General features: G+C 43.0%; 1 protein-coding gene across 4 annotated transcripts in view; it reads right to left on the bottom strand.

The window, feature by feature from the left end:
* NTRK3 (neurotrophic receptor tyrosine kinase 3) overlaps positions 1-18212 on the bottom strand; it is a 1591631-nt gene that overhangs the window by 15305 nt on the left and 1558114 nt on the right. For all 4 annotated transcript variants that reach the window (XM_085644469.1, XM_085644471.1, XM_085644470.1 and 1 more), the window contains one exon: positions 3955-4113. In XM_085644469.1, the coding sequence (XP_085500595.1) occupies positions 3955-4113 (159 nt within the window). The remainder of the gene's footprint in view (positions 1-3954; positions 4114-18212) is intronic.

The raw sequence follows: 18212 nt of genomic DNA, 5'->3' as shown, positions 1-18212 counted from the left end.
ATCAGGTGTTGGCTGGAGGATGCAGTCCCACCCCAGCGGTCAGGAGTAAAGTGTGTCAAGGATGTGGGCAGGAAAACAGCTCTGACACCTGCGCTGCAGGCAGCTGAAGGCACTTACATGCCCTGGCGAGTATCCCATGGTCCACCCTGGACAGGTGCTCACTGGGGGACATAGTCTAATCCCAGCGGTCAGGAGTAAAGTGCAGCAAGGATGTGGGCAGGAAAGCTGCTTCTAAGGCACCCGCGCTGCGGGCAGCTGAAGGTGCTTAAATGTGCTGGCGAGAGTCCCAAGGTCCGCCCTCGACAAGGTGTTGGCTGGGTGATAATAACAACGGGGTATAAAAAATATGTGAAAGAGAGTTCACGAAAACAATCATGTCTGATCAGTAGTTTCTCTCAGATGCCCTTCTATTTTGTTTGGGGTTTCTAATTTTACTCCATAAATAGTCTACAGCTTAAGCAGATATTTACTTGCAGTTGGGCTTGTGTGGGGAAAGAAAGCCTGCATTTTTAAGGTATACTGCACTAGTAGATAAAGTCAAAATGTATACAATTCTATGTTGACTGCACTAAATAATTACAAAATTGACAGTTTTATAAGCTTGTAGTTTGAAGGTACTTTTGTTCCCTTCTTAAATTCTCCATTGGCAAATGTTTTTAGTCAATTAATCTAGAGTGGAAGAAAAAGGGCATGCAATTAAAAAGCCCACTGCACCTTTTAATGTTTACTGCAAAAATTATATTGGTGTATAATCTCATTGTAACTATATCAAATTCACCACAGAACTGACCTTTTAACAAACCATCGCACTTTGATGATAATTTAGTTCTCTTCTACACCCTTCTGGTAAAAACGTCTATAACTGATTAGAACATTGGAATGTGGAGCCCTCCATTGAATACAATAGAGTGCTCCGGGCTTCTATGGCCGGTAGAAGCCTGAAGAGCAACATGCTAATGCTGTTTTTGTTCACAACTGCTGCTGTGAACAAAGTCCTCTCGGAGCCTGAAGGGATTTAAACCCCCACGGGTTCCAAGAGGCCTTTGTTTTTAGTAATTAGAACATTCTGCCCTCTAGGGGAAGAATATTCTAATAGCCATAGAGCCCTCCTAATGGGCTCTACTGGCCATTAAAGCCCCCCTCCACTGGTAAAGCTGGAGTGAGCCTCTAATGGCCGGTAGAGCCCGCTAGGTTGTGCACTAAGGCTATATTGATTCATTTATTGTGATGAATTATGGATGGGTGATAAACCATTGAGACTTTTCTGATTTGGAGAGGCGTGCCCGAAGGTCTATATAAATGGCCTTGAGTTCTTAGTGGGGACCTGGGAGGCGCACTGATGGTGACTAGGTGTGTTTCAAAAGGCTGTTTGCAATTTACCTCTGATGTTGGTCTTTTTTAATAGACGTAGAACATGGCATTACAGAAATGATACTGAGAGATGTTTTAATTGCTCTGTATTGTACGAATATGTATTATATATTTGTATATGATACGTAAACGTGCTTTTAAGTTTTCTAACCAAAATAAAGTAATATTCACTACTCCATGAATGACTCTGATCTGCTGAATGTGAACTGAAACGTTCTGTGGGATAAGATTCTACTGAGTGGATTCAGTGACCATAAAACGTTCTCAAACACATCAACACTCGTATCTTGAGACAGTGATACTTAGAGGATGCTGGCTTGTTTTTTCTGAGCTTTGCCCGATGGTAGATAGCATGCAAGTTTTAGCAGTGTTTTAGTAAACTACAATCACGTGTTCATTAGCTGCATGTTCACTCTACGGTACTTCTTTAATTCTATGGGGCAGATTTACAAACCCCCTACGCTACCAGTATGTCACTTTTTGTGACGTACTTGTGGCGCATGTTACTGCTCCATATTTACAAGGACAGGAAAAGCCACCTTGGGTGGCTTCTCCTGTCCTTGTTAATATGGCCCCTTTACACGCAGCACTTTGCGTGAAAGGGGCGTTCCATGGGTGTTGCTGTGAATGCTGTGGTGAACTGAACTATATCTGAAGCAATCCTTCCTAATAAGATTGTGCTGCGAAGGAGGTTTTAAGGCGGAAAGCTGTTCCGTCTACCTTCAGCTTTCACCATCAAGAATGCTCAGAGATTATAACTTTGTGCATCATTGCAAGCGATAAGGTACCTCAATCATCCAGAGCAGTGACTGACAAGACCTCAGACATGCATGCCAGAAACTTTGGTGTGATCGGGGCAAAACCCTTTCTAGAGCCTTTCTTGGATTCTTATCCAAGTTACAGTGCGCAATAGTAGAAAACAATTAAACAGGGCAAAGGACATTACAGCATTAGCTGCATTGCTTTTTTAGGTCTTGCCTAGTGATGCAGTGCATGCGCTGCTCGCTTGGCGAGATCTATTGTCGTCGATTTTTCGTCGGAAGGGGGACAGGAAATGCGCGCGCGTATGGACAGGAGATGTGCATGCGTACGGCTCGTTTCAGCACAACGTGCGCATGGCGCGCTTTCACTTTCCCTCCCTCCCTGTCACGTGCACAGCGAAAGGGCATGTTTGTTTACTTTTTCAACGAGCTCCACTCCCCCGGGCTATAGAACTGCTGTGTTCCATTAACAAAGCTGATTCAGACGGTAGAAGCAGCAGAAGACAAGATGACAAAAGTAGATTTTGAACTTTGCACAGGTTTCTTTGTATGCCGGGCCGGAGGGGGTTGGTTTCATTCATAGCCCTAGAGGGCTAAGCATGCTTCCTCTGAAGAACGCTGCTTGTCGATACCTTGGTTTCAAGCAAGCGCTCGGGCAATGGTTTACTCTAAATGAAGCTTACATTTGTTAAAAACAAACAGGCGCACACCGCTGTTTGCAGTCACGGCCGAGAAACAGGGGCTCCGGTGTGTTTTACACCATTTAGTGAGATGTTTTAAGTCATTTTATGTTTGAAGAGGAGGTGGCCTGGGAGCAACATTACCAACTTTGGAACCTAAATTCTAATGAACTAAAAATGTTTTGACTGGAAAAATCCCTTAATTTCCCTTTGCTTAAAAGATATAAAATATAATAAACTGAAAAATATGAAATGTAATTAGGTACTTCAAAACGTTTAAATGGCAAGCAACAGCGTAGCGGCTGTGCTGGAAGGACAACAAGAAGTGGCAAAGCCAAGAGGTCTGGCCTTGGCAAGTGTACAGTATTGTGTTTTTTAATTTTAATTTTTGTAAACATATGCATTGTACAATAAATAATAAAAACACTGGAAAACATTGGAAAAGTCAAAAGGAGTCCCGAAGCAGCCCAAACACACCAGCCTAGCACTGAAGTGCACTGCTTTCCATGTCTGTGAACGTGATTAGGAACAATGCATCAAATATATTTTCTCAATCATGGCCACGTTCTTCCCTGCTTGGGACTCGTCACGGTATTCAGGTGATCTACTTTCAGCCTCGTCACGCTCCTAAGCTCTCGCTTGTCTGTCTAGAACGAGCATTTGCAATGCAAGAGGTCTCGCATTTACGCGAGTTTAAACTATTGGCATTGTAAATGACAATGCCTTTTATGTATGTTTTAAAAACAAAAACAAAAATAAAAGGCATTGTTATTTGCAATGTCAATAGCTCAAACTTGCGTAAATGCGAGACCTATTGCATTGCAAATGCTTGTATTATAATGCACACGTGAAATGAGAGCGAGGACCCTGGTAGTGTGGTAGTATGAACCACGGGCAAAGCGTCCTGTCTTTCCTTCCCTCGGAACAGAGGAGCACGTGAAGCGACACAAACTTGTGACAGGAAGATGATTTCACGGTCAAAAAAGGACTTCCTTGTTCACTTTACTAATTTTTAAACTCTACCCATAGGACTGAAGGACATTTTTTGGGGGTCAGACGGAATCTCATTCAGTGAAACATTTGTTCCCATATTGTGGATGCCTCTGAGCACCATATCTTCGTTCTCTTTAGCAATACTGTACCTCTGTGTTCGACAGCTGAAACCAGGGCTGCTTCCCGTATGTGAAGATCTCCCAGAGGATGACCCCAAAACTCCATACGTCGCTCTCTGTGGTGAATTTCCTGTACATTATGCTCTCAGGCGGCATCCAGCGGATAGGCAGCATGGTGTGGCCACCCACCTAAGAGAGAAACAGACATTAACTCACACCACTACACTGTGAGATGAAGTTCAAAACTGTACATTTGTGGTTAATGTTACCTTAAACTAGAATCCCACCACAAACCTTCAGAAGGTTGAGTAAGAATGTTCTTTTTGTGGCAAGTTTTCCTGTTTTCTAAACTGTACTGTATGGCTATAAAGATTGATATACTATAAATGCATTTCACTGCAATTTGGGAAAGATAGAAGTGGGCAATGTTGCAGTTTGGTTGCTAATTTGATTGCTCTGCATCTCAAATGAGTTTTACAGCTAAAACCAAACAGCAAATTCTCAGCAGTGCCTTTAACACACACTGAGCCAGCATCCTGCCCAGCTGCAATTACAAAATATTCTTGTTTTAAACGACACAAAAGAAGGTGGTTGATCTTAGTGTGGCAATTCTCTCTTGATATGTAATCCTGATATTCACTTCTTTGCAATGATAATTTGTTTTTATATATACATGCAAAGGCTGGTTTTGTACTTTCCATGTGCGACACACGAATAACAGGACATATCATTGTTCATTTGAGTTCAGGATAACAAATGAACCTTCACTTTGTCACAAACAGATGTCAGCAGTGAGTATTTTCCCTGCATAGTTTTTCCTCATTCTAAACTGTGCTTAAATAATGTTTATCATTGTGCGCAGTATTGCTGTGCAAAATAGGTAAGCAGAATTGCTCGACAATGTCGGCCACAGAATATATACAATTCATAATGGTCTTCTTTATGTATGCACTTTGAGGAGATTAAATAGGTTTTTTTATATATACATCTAAATTCTTACAAAATATGCATATGAAGTTCATTGATTTGCCTGTATAGATTCTAGCAATATCCAAATACAAGGTCCTTGGGGTTGAACTGCTGCGAACAGGTATGTTCGATAGGCAAAGAACTCATAAGCCATATTATGGCACATATGCATTTGTGGAATATACCCGAATGCATTTATTACGCAATAACAAAGTCGTTCTATAACCCTCCTAATTACAAACAGGAAGATTTGATGATATCAGGAAAGCCAAGTGATGGGGTATTTATATCCCAGGCACTATTAAGTGGCAGAAATAGGTGAAAATCAGGAAGAACCCAGCAAAACAAGTGGTCATGTTCTCACTGATACAGAGCGTTCCGCCACATTCTATGCTTGATGAGGGTATGGGCAAAATCGCACAGCGTGTGGGAACCCCTGCAATGAATCCCTCTTGATTCTGACATGCAGGCCCTTCTCAACATCAAGCGCATGCCTCAGCCTCACACATATAAAAACATTATCAAAATATTGTTGACAGCCCATAACAATGCTCCATTTTCCACCATGCTGAGAGAACTACAAACAAGCAGACCCAAACTATTCTATCAGAGCAAGAAGGAACAGAGGGTCGGGCAGGCGTCGGCACTGCTGCGCTACCTCGCACCTTTGAAGAGCCCCGCTGTATATACTTTAGTCACTTGTTATTTCAAGCATCTCACTTCGCACATACAGGGACAAGCCTCACATCACAGCTTCCGCCCAGTGGTGCCACAAGCAGGCTATCAGAGTCTATTGGTCACATTCATGTCCTTTACTGCCCCCAAGAGGCCTGACCTGACGCCTGTCGTGAACCTGAAGGTCACCGTGCTCTGGTCGAACCTACAGAATTACAAATGTCTTCAGCTTGCTTACAGCAAAAAAATCAACATACAGATCTTTTCACCTGAGCTTGGCACCATAAACAATAAAACATGGTCATTCATTTAAAGAGACCGGGGCTACTATTCACAACGTGGTGTCGCCTCCCGGATGCCACAATGACAATGTAATATCAATTAAACTAAGTGTGCGGGTGCACAGTGCTGGATGCTCCAGAGGAGTGATGTTTGCATACAGAATCTACATCCTTCCTTTCTCTCCAAAGCATGGCTAGTGATTAAACCCCATACGTATAAACATATGCATTATATATGTGTTGCTTTGAATAACTATACATTAAGGTTTTGGTTTCAAACAGAAATTATTTTCTTTAGGAATTCGCGGTGCCAACATTTTTATTGGGCAGGTCAAGGTTCAATATAGGGTACCTGGCGGCATACAAAGCTTTCTTCCACTACAAACTCCAGCATCTGAGTAGTGCAACCTACAAAACAGTCTCATGTTCACCCGCCTGGTGCAATTATAAACTTCTTCTCTCCTGCACTTTATGAAGGGCTCCCATATTCCTGAAACGCCTTAAACTATGTGAGAATATTGATAACCAAAACCTCATTGTGTCCAAATATCATTTACAAAAATATTGTTCCATCAGTTATAGATTTTCCACTTTTCTACTATTTACTCCACTGGAGCAATATTTTTGTAAATTATATTAAATACACAAGAGTTTGTCCAGACGATATGCAGCGTGTGATATCCTGGTACCGTATCCTTAAACTACCCTTGAACCAAGCATAGGATCAGCCGCTGGTGTGTGCCAGGATCTTCTGCTCCAAATCAAATATCGTGGCGCGTTCCACAGTATTGATGAGAGGAGACTGACAACAGTCAGGCACTTGGAGCATTAATAAGACCCGGTTTTAGGCACTGAAATGGGCTTCAGGCGTTTACTATAAGCGGGATTTCCTTTTGTGATAGCGCTTTCCATTTCCTCCTACTTTAAATTATCCAAGTACTTAAATAACTTTGCACCTCATATATATGTTATTTCTCTTGCTAATCATGGGCTATTGCAGTGTACTGTTTTGGGAAATAGCCTCATAACATGTGATTTTTTCAAGGAATGCCGTGTTACCTTGTTGTAAGAGTGAATTGACGTTGCCCTAACGATTTGTTTAAAGACAAAATCTGTATCTACGGTCCTGCTTTTTAAAACGAGAAACCCTTGATGGAGGCAGAATATGATATGCTCAGCATTATCATTAAGTAGGAAATTGATTATCGCTCGAGATCACTGCAAATCATGCCTATTCAAGCTTTGAACAGTTAAACACTAATGGAAAAAGATGCTTTTGGACCCCTATGATGAGCAGTTCACTGGCTCACAGCACAGGTGGGCACCGCTTCATGCGCATCCTAAGTGAATTCATTGAGCCCATTATTTCTCCCAGTTAGAACATGATTCTCAGACAGCTCAGCTTGCAAACCCTGCTAACTGATAGACATCAGCTGGAAATATATGGTATTTGAATGACATATATAGAGATTTCCCCCCTCCCCTCATTCTGGAGTTAGTGGGCAGTGGAGGAATATAATCTTAATTTAGCAAAACAAAGGGCACAGAATTTGTCACAATTGTTAGATTTGTCATGTCATGTGCCCACTAGAGTCTTGACATGACACTGCCCTTTCTTTCCATTTTAGAAATGTCATGTGGTGCAGTTGGAAACGGCTGACATATCTGCACAGTTTTTTCCTTCATCACCATAGCATTTTCTCACCTCATCTTTCCTCGACCTCCCACATACTAAAACGAACAAGCGACAGAAAAGAGATGACAGCCAGACCCGCTAATCCTTCTGCTATCAAACGAGGCTTCCATCTTGCTTTGCTTTTAAAGTGAGAAATGGTTTCCTTTCATAGGATTTCAAAGAACCCACAGATAAACCACCTGCTCACATCCTTTGCTTAGACTGCAGCTTCTCTGCCTCCCGTCACGTGACTCCATATTAAGAACAGAATTCCTGCACCGGAACTTGAAAGACGCCTTCCAATATGTTAGCATGTGGCAGTTTCTTTGCCTTCACTTGTGACTCGGTATTTGCGGGTACGATCACAAACAATGTGGGCTATTTCTATCCTCTCGACAGGTTTTTTCTGAACTCTGGTGCACCGGATAACATTTTAACAACCCGGGAAAAATAATTCCAGAATGCACACATTTCAGACATTAACTTCTCTTCTGTTATGGTATTAATCATGCGCTCTGAGTCTTAACCCACGTCCTTCCGCTTCCGTCTTGTGTGACATATTTAAGTGCTGAACTGTTCCGGTAAAGGTCAATTGCGAAATCTTACACCAAAGACTAATGAGCACACACTTTTAGAGACTTTCCCGTCTGGACTGCTCCTTTAGGCACACATGCTTAAGTGTTCGGGTGCGGCTCTTCCTTACCTAATTGTCTGTTCGGTAAGCTACCTTAAACAAGTTGCTCATAATTTAATTGCAAAGAGAAAGAAAACAAGAATGTTAAGTTAATACAGACTTGTCTGTGAAATATGTAAACATGCCATTAACCAATAATAGTCCCTCGCAGAGAAGACCTGGCAGTCCCGGCTGGACTGTTCCCATGAGGCACAGGGCCAAGACTGATTTGCAGATGCCTGGCTGTGAACTATGGTGACTATGGGGCATATCAGCAAAAAGGCGATATAAAATTATCGCTACTTTTGCGTCTGTTTTCGGGCGAAAAGCGGCGATAATTTTATCGCCTAATTAGCAAGGTCACGCTATCGCGTGAAACCTTGCATTAGCGCCCGGATTCTTAACGCCCAGCTTTGTATCTCTAATGAGATGCAAAGTGGACGTTCCTGACCTGACATGACTGGAGAAATGTCGCTAAGCAACATTTCTCCTATCATCAAGCCCCACGCTATGAAGCATAGCGGCAAGAAAAGCAGCGATAACCCCTGTTATCGCTACTTTCCTTACGCCTGCTTCAGGACTGACTTAGCCATGATATCCTATGAAAGGTGGATATCATGGCTAAGTATGTGAAGCCCTATCATCAAGCTAACGCCAAACTTCGTGAGATTATCGCTGGGTTTCCAGCGATAATCTCACTTTTGGCAGTTAGCACTAGGATTTTTATCGCTTTTGAGATAAGCGTTGCTAATAGCACGCTATCTCAGCGATAAAAATCCACGTTAGCCTGCGATAATTATCCTAGCGCTAAGTGCGCTTAGCGATAATTATTGCCGGTTGTTGCTGATATGCCCCTAAGTGAGCTAAAGAACGATGCTGGATTCAACCCAGATCTGTCACTGGGGATCAGTGTCTGAAAAGTTTCAGTGGTTCGCCCATCTTCTCCTTGTGTTTGCATTAACCAATAACAGTCTTCAGGCATCGTAGTTCATGAATAAACTCAAATGCAAGTTATTTTTAGCATTTACGGCCAAATCCTATAACATGCATCTAGTAATTACCAAGACGGTTTAAGAATTTGTGGAACTGTCAACTAGTTTTTGTTTATAACTGCACATAAAGCAGGACTACATCCTATTACAGCCAGCCAACCTGTGTGCCCCAAGGATGTATGTCATCACCAACCAAGTTTATAGTAAATATAGCATCCTTCTATACATTAGAATCTCCTACCCCGCAGAGAGTTGACAGCTGGTTATCGACTGACTGGCTGATGTCCAATAATGCACGTGATATCACTGCCTAAACAGGTTTTTCTTCTCTGGCCCAGTCAGACTCAAATGCTGCCAACTAGTTGTGTCACATGATGTGAACCCATGTTTCTCCATCATGCTCAGTCCGCTGATTGGAGTCACATGATCCTACCAGCTTTTTATTACAATTGAAAAATGAGGTTAAACCTACATTCTTTTATATCCCTGTTCTCCTTGGAATAATGCATATGTTATAGTTGCGTCATGCTCCTTCTTGGGTCATTGTTGTTGTACCCTTCCACATCCACTAATGAGAGTACATCTACTGGAGTCTTTGGGTCCCAATATTAAATAAACAAAGAAGAGGACAGATCTAAGTAAAAAGCTTTATGCTCTATTACTGGTCGAGGGAAGATTCATTTTAATATGTGGGACGTCGAGGAGAGATACAGTGAGAAAATGGTGTGATGATAAATACAACTACATAGATATGTCAGCCGTTTCCAACTTCACAATATGAACATTGCACATCATACGCATCCAAAATGGAAAAAAAGATTTAATGTCAAAACATTGTAGGCACATGACAAATCTCATAATTGTGACAATGCCTGTCTTCTTTAGTTTTGAAGCTTTGAGATAACACTGATCTTCTGCCCACTAACTCCGGAATGAGCGAGGGGGCGCGGAGAAATCTATTTTTACATAATTTCAAAAACATGCATTTCTCTCTGATGCAGTGATCAGGGTTTGCTCTTTCTGTTTACGAGCTGTGCTGTCTGAAAATCATTCTCTAACTGAGAAATTTTGGGTAAAACAAATGCACACAAGATACTGAGGGGCAGATTTAAAAGAAAGTGCTGCAGCGCTGCATCACAAGCCCTTTGGCAGCGCCACATGCAAAGCACAGGAATTAAGCATATTTACAATATTATATCGCACTCCTGTGCTCTCCCCTGCCCCGGTGCACAAACAGCTGCCATGCACCAGAGCAGGCACCCTTGCACCATGGTGCAAGGGTGCCTGCATCATGGGGGGATTATTTTTGTGCAGGAAGGGGCACCTTTCTGCACAAAAACAACTATGAGAGGTGTTTCCCTCTTTCAGTTTCTACTGTAGAATGCAGCACGCATTGAAAGAGGAAAAATGAAGGAGAAATGAAAACATTTTTCCTCGTTGTGCCTCGCTACGCCATCCCTAGGTTGGCGTAGCATTCTGACACATTTCCAGGATTACGAGTCCTTCTAAATCTGGAAATGTGTCAGGTCCATGGGTGTTGCGTGGGAACACCCACAGCAACACCCATGGAACGCCCCTTTCACCAGAGTGCTGTGTGTAAGGGGGCAATATTTACAAGGACAGGAAAAGGCACGCAGCGTGGCTTTTTCTCTCCTTGTAAATATGTGGCTGTGAAATGCGCCACCGGTGTGTCACAAAAAGTGATTCTCTGGTGGCACAAGGGACTTGTACATCTGCCCCTAAATGTGCATAGAAAGGGGTGCTCAAATGTGCTCTGAACCAATGCACCGTTCAGCAAAAGCATCTTTTCACATCAGTGTTGGTTTGTTCTAAGTCTTAGCACGCACCTTTACAACAAATATGTGGGTACTGCTATGTTAAACAATTAAATATCTAAAACATAGATTTTTGTTTATTTTTGTATCTTTATCATACAAAAACATAGTGTGATTCAATAGAAATATGTATTCCGTTTCTGTATGGTTGTATGAATACACATTTTAGATTATATCAGACAAGCTAATTATTGCAATTGACACATCAAAAATGTATGCACTATTCACAATATAGTCTTGTGACATAATTAGTTTTATATAATTGAACTTATCACACACCACTGACCGTTAAATGGAAAGAAGGTTGAGTTCAAAACACTTTGTTCGGTCCATAAATCCATGTACAGCTTGAATCTGACTAGCTATTAAAGCAACTTCCATACCAAATAACTAGACATATATTAGCTAGTTTGAATCCAGTGGCAAAGTGAGCAAGGGACCCATGTCTGGGTATACCCTGCCAAATTAGGGCGAACAAAGCAAACACAAGGACACTCACCCCCAGTCACAGATCTGGGTTGAATCCATCATCGTTCTTTAGCTCACTTTGCCACCCCAGTTCAGACACAGCTACATGCAAATCAGTCTTGACCCTGTGTTTGTTTCTGGTCCATGGAAGACATGGCTTGGCAGTTCGGGCTGGACTGTTCCGATGAGGCACAGGGTCAAGACTGATTTGCATATAGCTGTGTCTGAACTGAGGTGGCAAAGTAGCTAAAGAACGATGATGGATTCAACCCAGAGCTGTGACTGAGTGTGAGTGTCTGAAAAGTTTCAGTGCTCCATCCATCATCTCCTTGTGTTTGTTTTGTTCGTGCTAGGTTGGCAGGGTATGCCCAGACGTGAGTCCCTTGCTCACTTTGTCACTGGATTCGAGATAGCCTGGCTGATGAGGGCTGTTAGCCCGAAACCGGTCCCAGCATGCTTGTTTCCGGTCCAGGGAAGACATGGCATGGCAGTTCGGGCTGGACTGCTCCCATGAGGCACAGGGTCCAGACTGATTTGCATATAGTTGTGTCTGAACTGGGTTGACAAAGTGAGCTAAAGAACGATGATGGATTCAACCCAGATCTGTGACTGGGGGTAAGTGTCTGAAAAGTTTCAGCGCTCCGTCCATCATCTCCTTGTGTTTGTTCTGCTAACCAGGCTCAGGGCCAGAAGTTGGTGTAATTACATTTAGTTCAGACAACCTATTTGTGAGTCTTTAGTATATGGTTGAGCATGTAGGTTTAGAGACCCGAATGGTCTTATTGCATTTAAGTGTGCACTGATGTGGTGTCTGGTATCATTTTAAAGCTAGCCTTGCTTTGCAGGCTGGTTTAAAAATAAAACTGTGCCCAAATCTGACTTTGGAATTAAAAGTACTTCCAAAGTGCACAACTACCTTTGTATTACATAAAGGTCACCCTTAAGGCCTGCCCTACATGCCCCAAGGATAGTATGCCTTGCAGTTAAAAGCAGGAACATTATAAAATAGGTTTTACATGCCCTGGTGATGAAAAAATTGCCAAAAATGTCTTTCCCCATTGTTGTGCTGCACGCTCCATAGGCTAACGTGGGAAGGGATTATTAAACTTTAATAAAGTCTAACTTTTGACAGAAAAGAGCTAGCAACATATTTCAAATGGTAAAAATAATAGTTACAATAAATCCAATAACATGCAAGGTTCAGATTTATTATAACTATTGTTGGAAAGTAGTTTTAGAAATTGTTTTCCTACAGTTACCTAAACAGCCCTGTAGCATCTTCTTGATTGGCCAGCCTTTGACAGCCTGAGCCAAGCTGCTCCCTGATTAGGTGTGAAGAGTCCTGGGGCTGAAACAATAATGACAGGAAGGAGATCTGCTGCCTGCACAAGCCGGGACAAGAATAGGTATTTATAGGGAGAAGTACAGATTGCATAGTAATCAGGCCTAGCCCCACTTCCTTGACCCCGGGTCAGATGGGAAACCCTCTAACTAGAATAGGAGAGGGGCTGGAAGAGAAGAGTTGGGAAAAGTTAGCCACGTCTGTGGTCTGGGTTGGCCAGACCTTTCACCTAAGGAGAGATTTCCTTCATTTTTATTTTTGTGGTGATGTGCATTTTGGGACGGAACAATTCCCAGGAAGTGGTCATAACAGACCACATAACCTGACAGCCCAGAATATGGAATACATGTTTGAGAGGTGCAATGCACCTCAGAATCCTGCCTACAAATATCTGGAGAAGATGGACTGCCTCTCTGGAACCTTAGGTTGCACAACAGAGATCTACACTCAGAAGGCCTGCACCTTCTGCACTCTTAAGGCTTCACAACAAGAGGACTTTGCTGTCTTTTAAAATAAAGGAGTGGACTCCCTGATCAGCAAGAGGTAGGAAAGTTTTGGAAGAAGCAAGCTACTTGCAACATCCACAACATGGACATATACAGTGGACCAGCTTCACCAGGATTTTACTTGGATTGACCAGGTGCATTGTGTTTAATTCCCAGACCTGAAGAGGCAACCCAGAGCTACTGAACCATTAGCTGGTGCTGTGGACCCTGTATGGCCCTCAGAAAACATTTCAGAAAAAGATCTGAAAGTTTGGAAACTTTTTGGCAACTTTTATGAGAATACTCCATGAGAGGACTGGCGTAGATAAAGATAGTCAAGCGGTGAGGTTGAGCCGCGACTCTGCTTGACCGTGCAGGTTTGCCCAGCTGAAAGCTCTAGAGCTCCTCGCCATCGACAATCAATGAAGATAAAGATTTTCAGGACTCACTGAGGCATCGTGCTGCAGCAGGTCAGCATCACTTAATAAAAACCCGGATTCGATGACCCAATCGCTCGATGTTGAGAGAAAAAGCTCCTAAAAAGTGACTAAGTCAGAAGATAAAAACTTGACCGGGCCCTACCGCTCATCGTATCTGACACACATTCCATTGCGGTTGGCCTGAAATGTTCACCTTGTCCGAGTCCAGCATGACCAGATAGCCACGGTTGGCCTCTTTCACTTTTAGGTGCTAGAAAGCACATTTTTTTAATTTCAAGTTTAAAAATGTATATAGTTGGAGTACATTTTTTTAATTTCAAGTTATGTATATAGTTGTTTCCCTAAATTGGAATCTGGTTGCTTTGGTGTCATTTTAAAGATAAAAATATATTCTATTTTTATAAATTGGTGTTGTATTCTTATTGTGGTGTGGCTTTTACTTATTTACTGTTTTGGTGATATTAATTGCTTTACACACCTGTTTCCTATGTTAAGCTTAACTTCTTGTCAGCCAAGCTACCAAGGGTTGAGCAAGGATTAATTTATTTAGACTTGACTAGACTATATTGTGAATGGGGTGTTGTGGTGTTGTCACTAGGTGTAGGTACCTACCTGCACCTACTAATAAACCACCTTCCGGCATTTATACTTCCATTTCTGGTGAATAGTGCTTTGAACTTCCCTGACGAATGGAAGCATGGTGAGATCAACCCACTCCTGAAAAAACCCTCGGCGGACCCCACCAACCTAAAAAACTACAGACCCATCTTCCTGCTCCCGTTCCCAGCGAAAGTCATCGTGAAACCCTTCAACAGCCAACTCGCCACCTTCGTTGAAGAGCACAACATCCTCGAATCCTCCCAATCCGGCTTCAGAAAAAAACACACAGCACAGAAACCACCCTCCTCGCTACAACAGACAACATCCCTTCCCTCCTGGACAGAGGAGAGACAGTAGCCCTCATCCTCCTCGACCTCTCAGCGTCCTTCGGCACAGTCTCTCACCGCACCCTAACTCGCAGACTACATGATGCAGGAATCCGGGACAAGGCTCTCGACTGGATCCACTCTTTCCTCTCCCGCAAAACACAGCGGGTCAGACTCCCTTCTTTCCTCTCTGACCCTACACCAACCACCTGCATAGTCCCCCAGGGATCCTCCCACAGGGCCATGCTGTTCAACGTCTACATGGCTCCGCTCGCCCCCATCGTCAGAACCCATGGAATCAACATTGTTTCATACGCAGAAAACACCCAACTCATCCTCTCCCTATCCAATGAACCCAACGCAGCCAAACACAACTTTCAAGAAGGCATGGAAGCTGTCACCAAATGGATGAAAAGCAGCTGTCTACAACTCAACACTGACAAAACAGAAGTACTCATCATGGGCCCACACCTCGATGCCTGGAACGACACCTGGTGGCCCCCCCGACCTCGGAAGCCCACCCTCCCCCACGGACCAGGCACACAACCTCAGAATCATCCTAAACTCCGAACTCAAAATGGACCGCCAGATCAACTCCGTAGCATCATCCTGCTTCCTCACCCTCTGCCTCCTACGCAAGACCTCCAAATGGATTCTCCTGAAACACAGAAAGACCCTCCCTCATGCCCTCATCACCAGCAGACTTGACTACGGCAACGTACTCTATGCCGAAATAAACAAAAACCTCACCGCAAGCTACAACGCATACAGAACGCTGCCGCAAGACTAATCCTCAACCTGCCAAAACACTGCCACATCTCCCAGCAACTGTGCACACTCCACTGGCTCCCCATCAAGGCTAGAATCACCTTCAAGATTCTCACCCATGCACACAAACCCCTCCACAACACCAGACTAGCATACCTGAACAGCCGACTTGAATTCCACGCACTGCAAAGGACCCTACGATCAGCCCAACTCTCTTATGCCGTGGTCCCCCGCATGAGGAAGTCCAGATCGGGAGGCCGCTCCTACTCCTTCCTCACGGCCAGTGCCTGGAATGCCCTACCACTCCACCTCAGACAGACGACATCACTCCCCATCTTCACAAGAAACCTAAAAACATGGCTCTTTGATAGACTTCTTCCTTGATGGACTGGATCCTGCACTTCTCCTCCTCCCCAGCGCCTTGAGACCCTTACGGGTGAGTAGTAGCGCTCAACAAACCCATGATTGATTGATTGAACTGGTGTGTATTGCTAAACACATCCCCCACTCCAGGGCAGATACTTATGGTTGCAGTGCAGCACTGCTTCTAATCATTTGTCCCCATGCTGTCTGCCATTAAAACAACTCTCCTGTCCATGGTGGGATTGGTACAGAGAATAGGCCTGGGCACAGAAATAAATGTAACACTAATTAACAAACCAGAAAGCTAAACAAGTTGTACAGATTTGCAAATAAGGCCAGTTTTGAAGTTATAAAGACATGAAGTACGGTTATTTTGTAAGTTATAACAGGCTGCTTGCATTTGTGTTTGCTGCACACAATGTTTGTGGGAATATTACAGAAATCAACAGTAAAAATTGTCCACCTGGCCATAAACAGACCCACAAACACAGCCCACTAACTAATCTGTCAGACCAGCCCATCAGGCACTGTCTGGTTGTTCCATAGACCAGTCCGACCCTGCTCCTGTCTACTATCTTCCTTCCAACTGGGAAGCTTCTTGGTTTCAGACTAAGGCCCTCATTACGATGCCAGGAGGACCGCCACCATCAGGCCATTGGTGGCAGTCCACCCGTCAGCCACGCATCGGTCTGACCGTCTGCATTACAATGCGGCCGGCCAGACTACAGACATCAGGTGTTGGTGTGCTGCAGCCCTTTTCCTGGGCCACAGCATAAGCCACAGTAGAAAAAGACACTTCTTGCCTGCCTGTACTGTTGTGAGACCATTATAGGGTAGGTGGAACCACCGACTCATTGTTGGACGGTCACCTGCCAGAAACAATGGCAGTCGGCAGTACGGCCGACTGCCATCGTAATCGGAGCCTTAGTGACTGTATCATCAGTTTGTAGACATAAAGGTCAGCTAATTTTCTGATTAAGCCCTGCTCTACAGAAGTGATTTTTGGAAGTAGTTTTAATTGGCCAACAGGCTACTTATGATTCTGAATATGTTTTCTTCAAATCTTTGTACAAATATTTGATAAACTGTGAAGTATTGACCGATAAAGATATCCTTTAAATTGAATTGAATTGAAGCATCAAATTCAAATGTATTATCAGAATAATTATGGAAAGGTCTCTGCCTGGCATGATGAAATATTACATTTACTGAAGTTGGTATGCAACATTAATTGCCACTAGATCTTACAATGTGTATAAATACACCACTGAGAACCCTTGTTGATCATCCACTGTCACAGCCAGTTGCAGGGCAGCTACTGCTGTCTGTTTCAATATAGGATGCCAGGAACCAAGGTCGCTGAGCTGGCAAAAGTGGGTCAAGAGAGGTGGAGGGGGACAGATGGGCATTCATTGACCAATGTGGGAGGATGTTGGGAAGTTTCCTGAGTGGCTTATACTGTCCCTTAAAATAAAGACCTCAAAACATAAGTACAACTACTATGGCTATTATTCATGGTTTAAGCCCATAGGTCAGTTGCTTTGACCAGACCTGCGGATGAAGGCTAAGAGCAGTTCGTCCCTTAGAATTTGTTTGGTGCTGGGCTTGGTGACCATAGGGCTTAAGCTAATGCCCGGATTCAGTGCTGTCCTAGTTGTGCCCAATATTTATGTTATCTGTGAGACTGTGTCATATCCTAAGGAAACAATAGGGAGAAAATTAAAGTTAACCATTAATGTCAAACTTAAATTGTTGTTCCATTAGAAATTATAATCATGACAATGATTTTAAGTATGTTTTTCATTGAGTTTCAGTATTTGTTTAAAACAATACCATAAAAGACAGTTATATGGCCGTCCATCTGAAACTAAATTTGAAAGAATAATAGCTTCTTCGTATTCAAAGTAAAGTTTACATAAAAATAGATTGTATTAATCGTTAAAGAACCAATGATAATTTAATTTTTTTTAAACAATTGCATTGTATGATATCAAGTACCCAGAAGTATTGGAACAAAGTATATCCTGTTATGCACATTTTAAAGTGTGTGGATAGTCGACTAAATGCAAGAAATAGGTATATTTTGAAAAGGATCTGTGAGAAAGTGACTTACCCATTTTTTGTGGACTGATGCTGCTGGTTTTTTTAACTCTGCACACTGGGGCACTACTATTCGTCCCCAGTGTGTGTGCTCTTATCCCTTAACAAGGTAAAATTGGCTTGCTCCTAACTGACAATTTTAAGTTTCCAGTAAGGCCAAGGTACATGGTGCAGGAAAAACATGAATGACATGGAAAGAACCCGGGGACTGCAGCACATGTTCTGTTGTCCACTTGGCTGACAAAGAAAACATGGCTTCAGACTGACCTGTGTAGCTTTTAAATCTGCAGGCAAAC

This window comes from Triturus cristatus, chromosome 3_1 (assembly GCF_964204655.1).
Source record: "Triturus cristatus chromosome 3_1, aTriCri1.1, whole genome shotgun sequence".
Classification (NCBI taxonomy): domain Eukaryota; kingdom Metazoa; phylum Chordata; class Amphibia; order Caudata; family Salamandridae; genus Triturus; species Triturus cristatus.
This window is presented reverse-complemented; position numbering and strand designations above follow the sequence as displayed.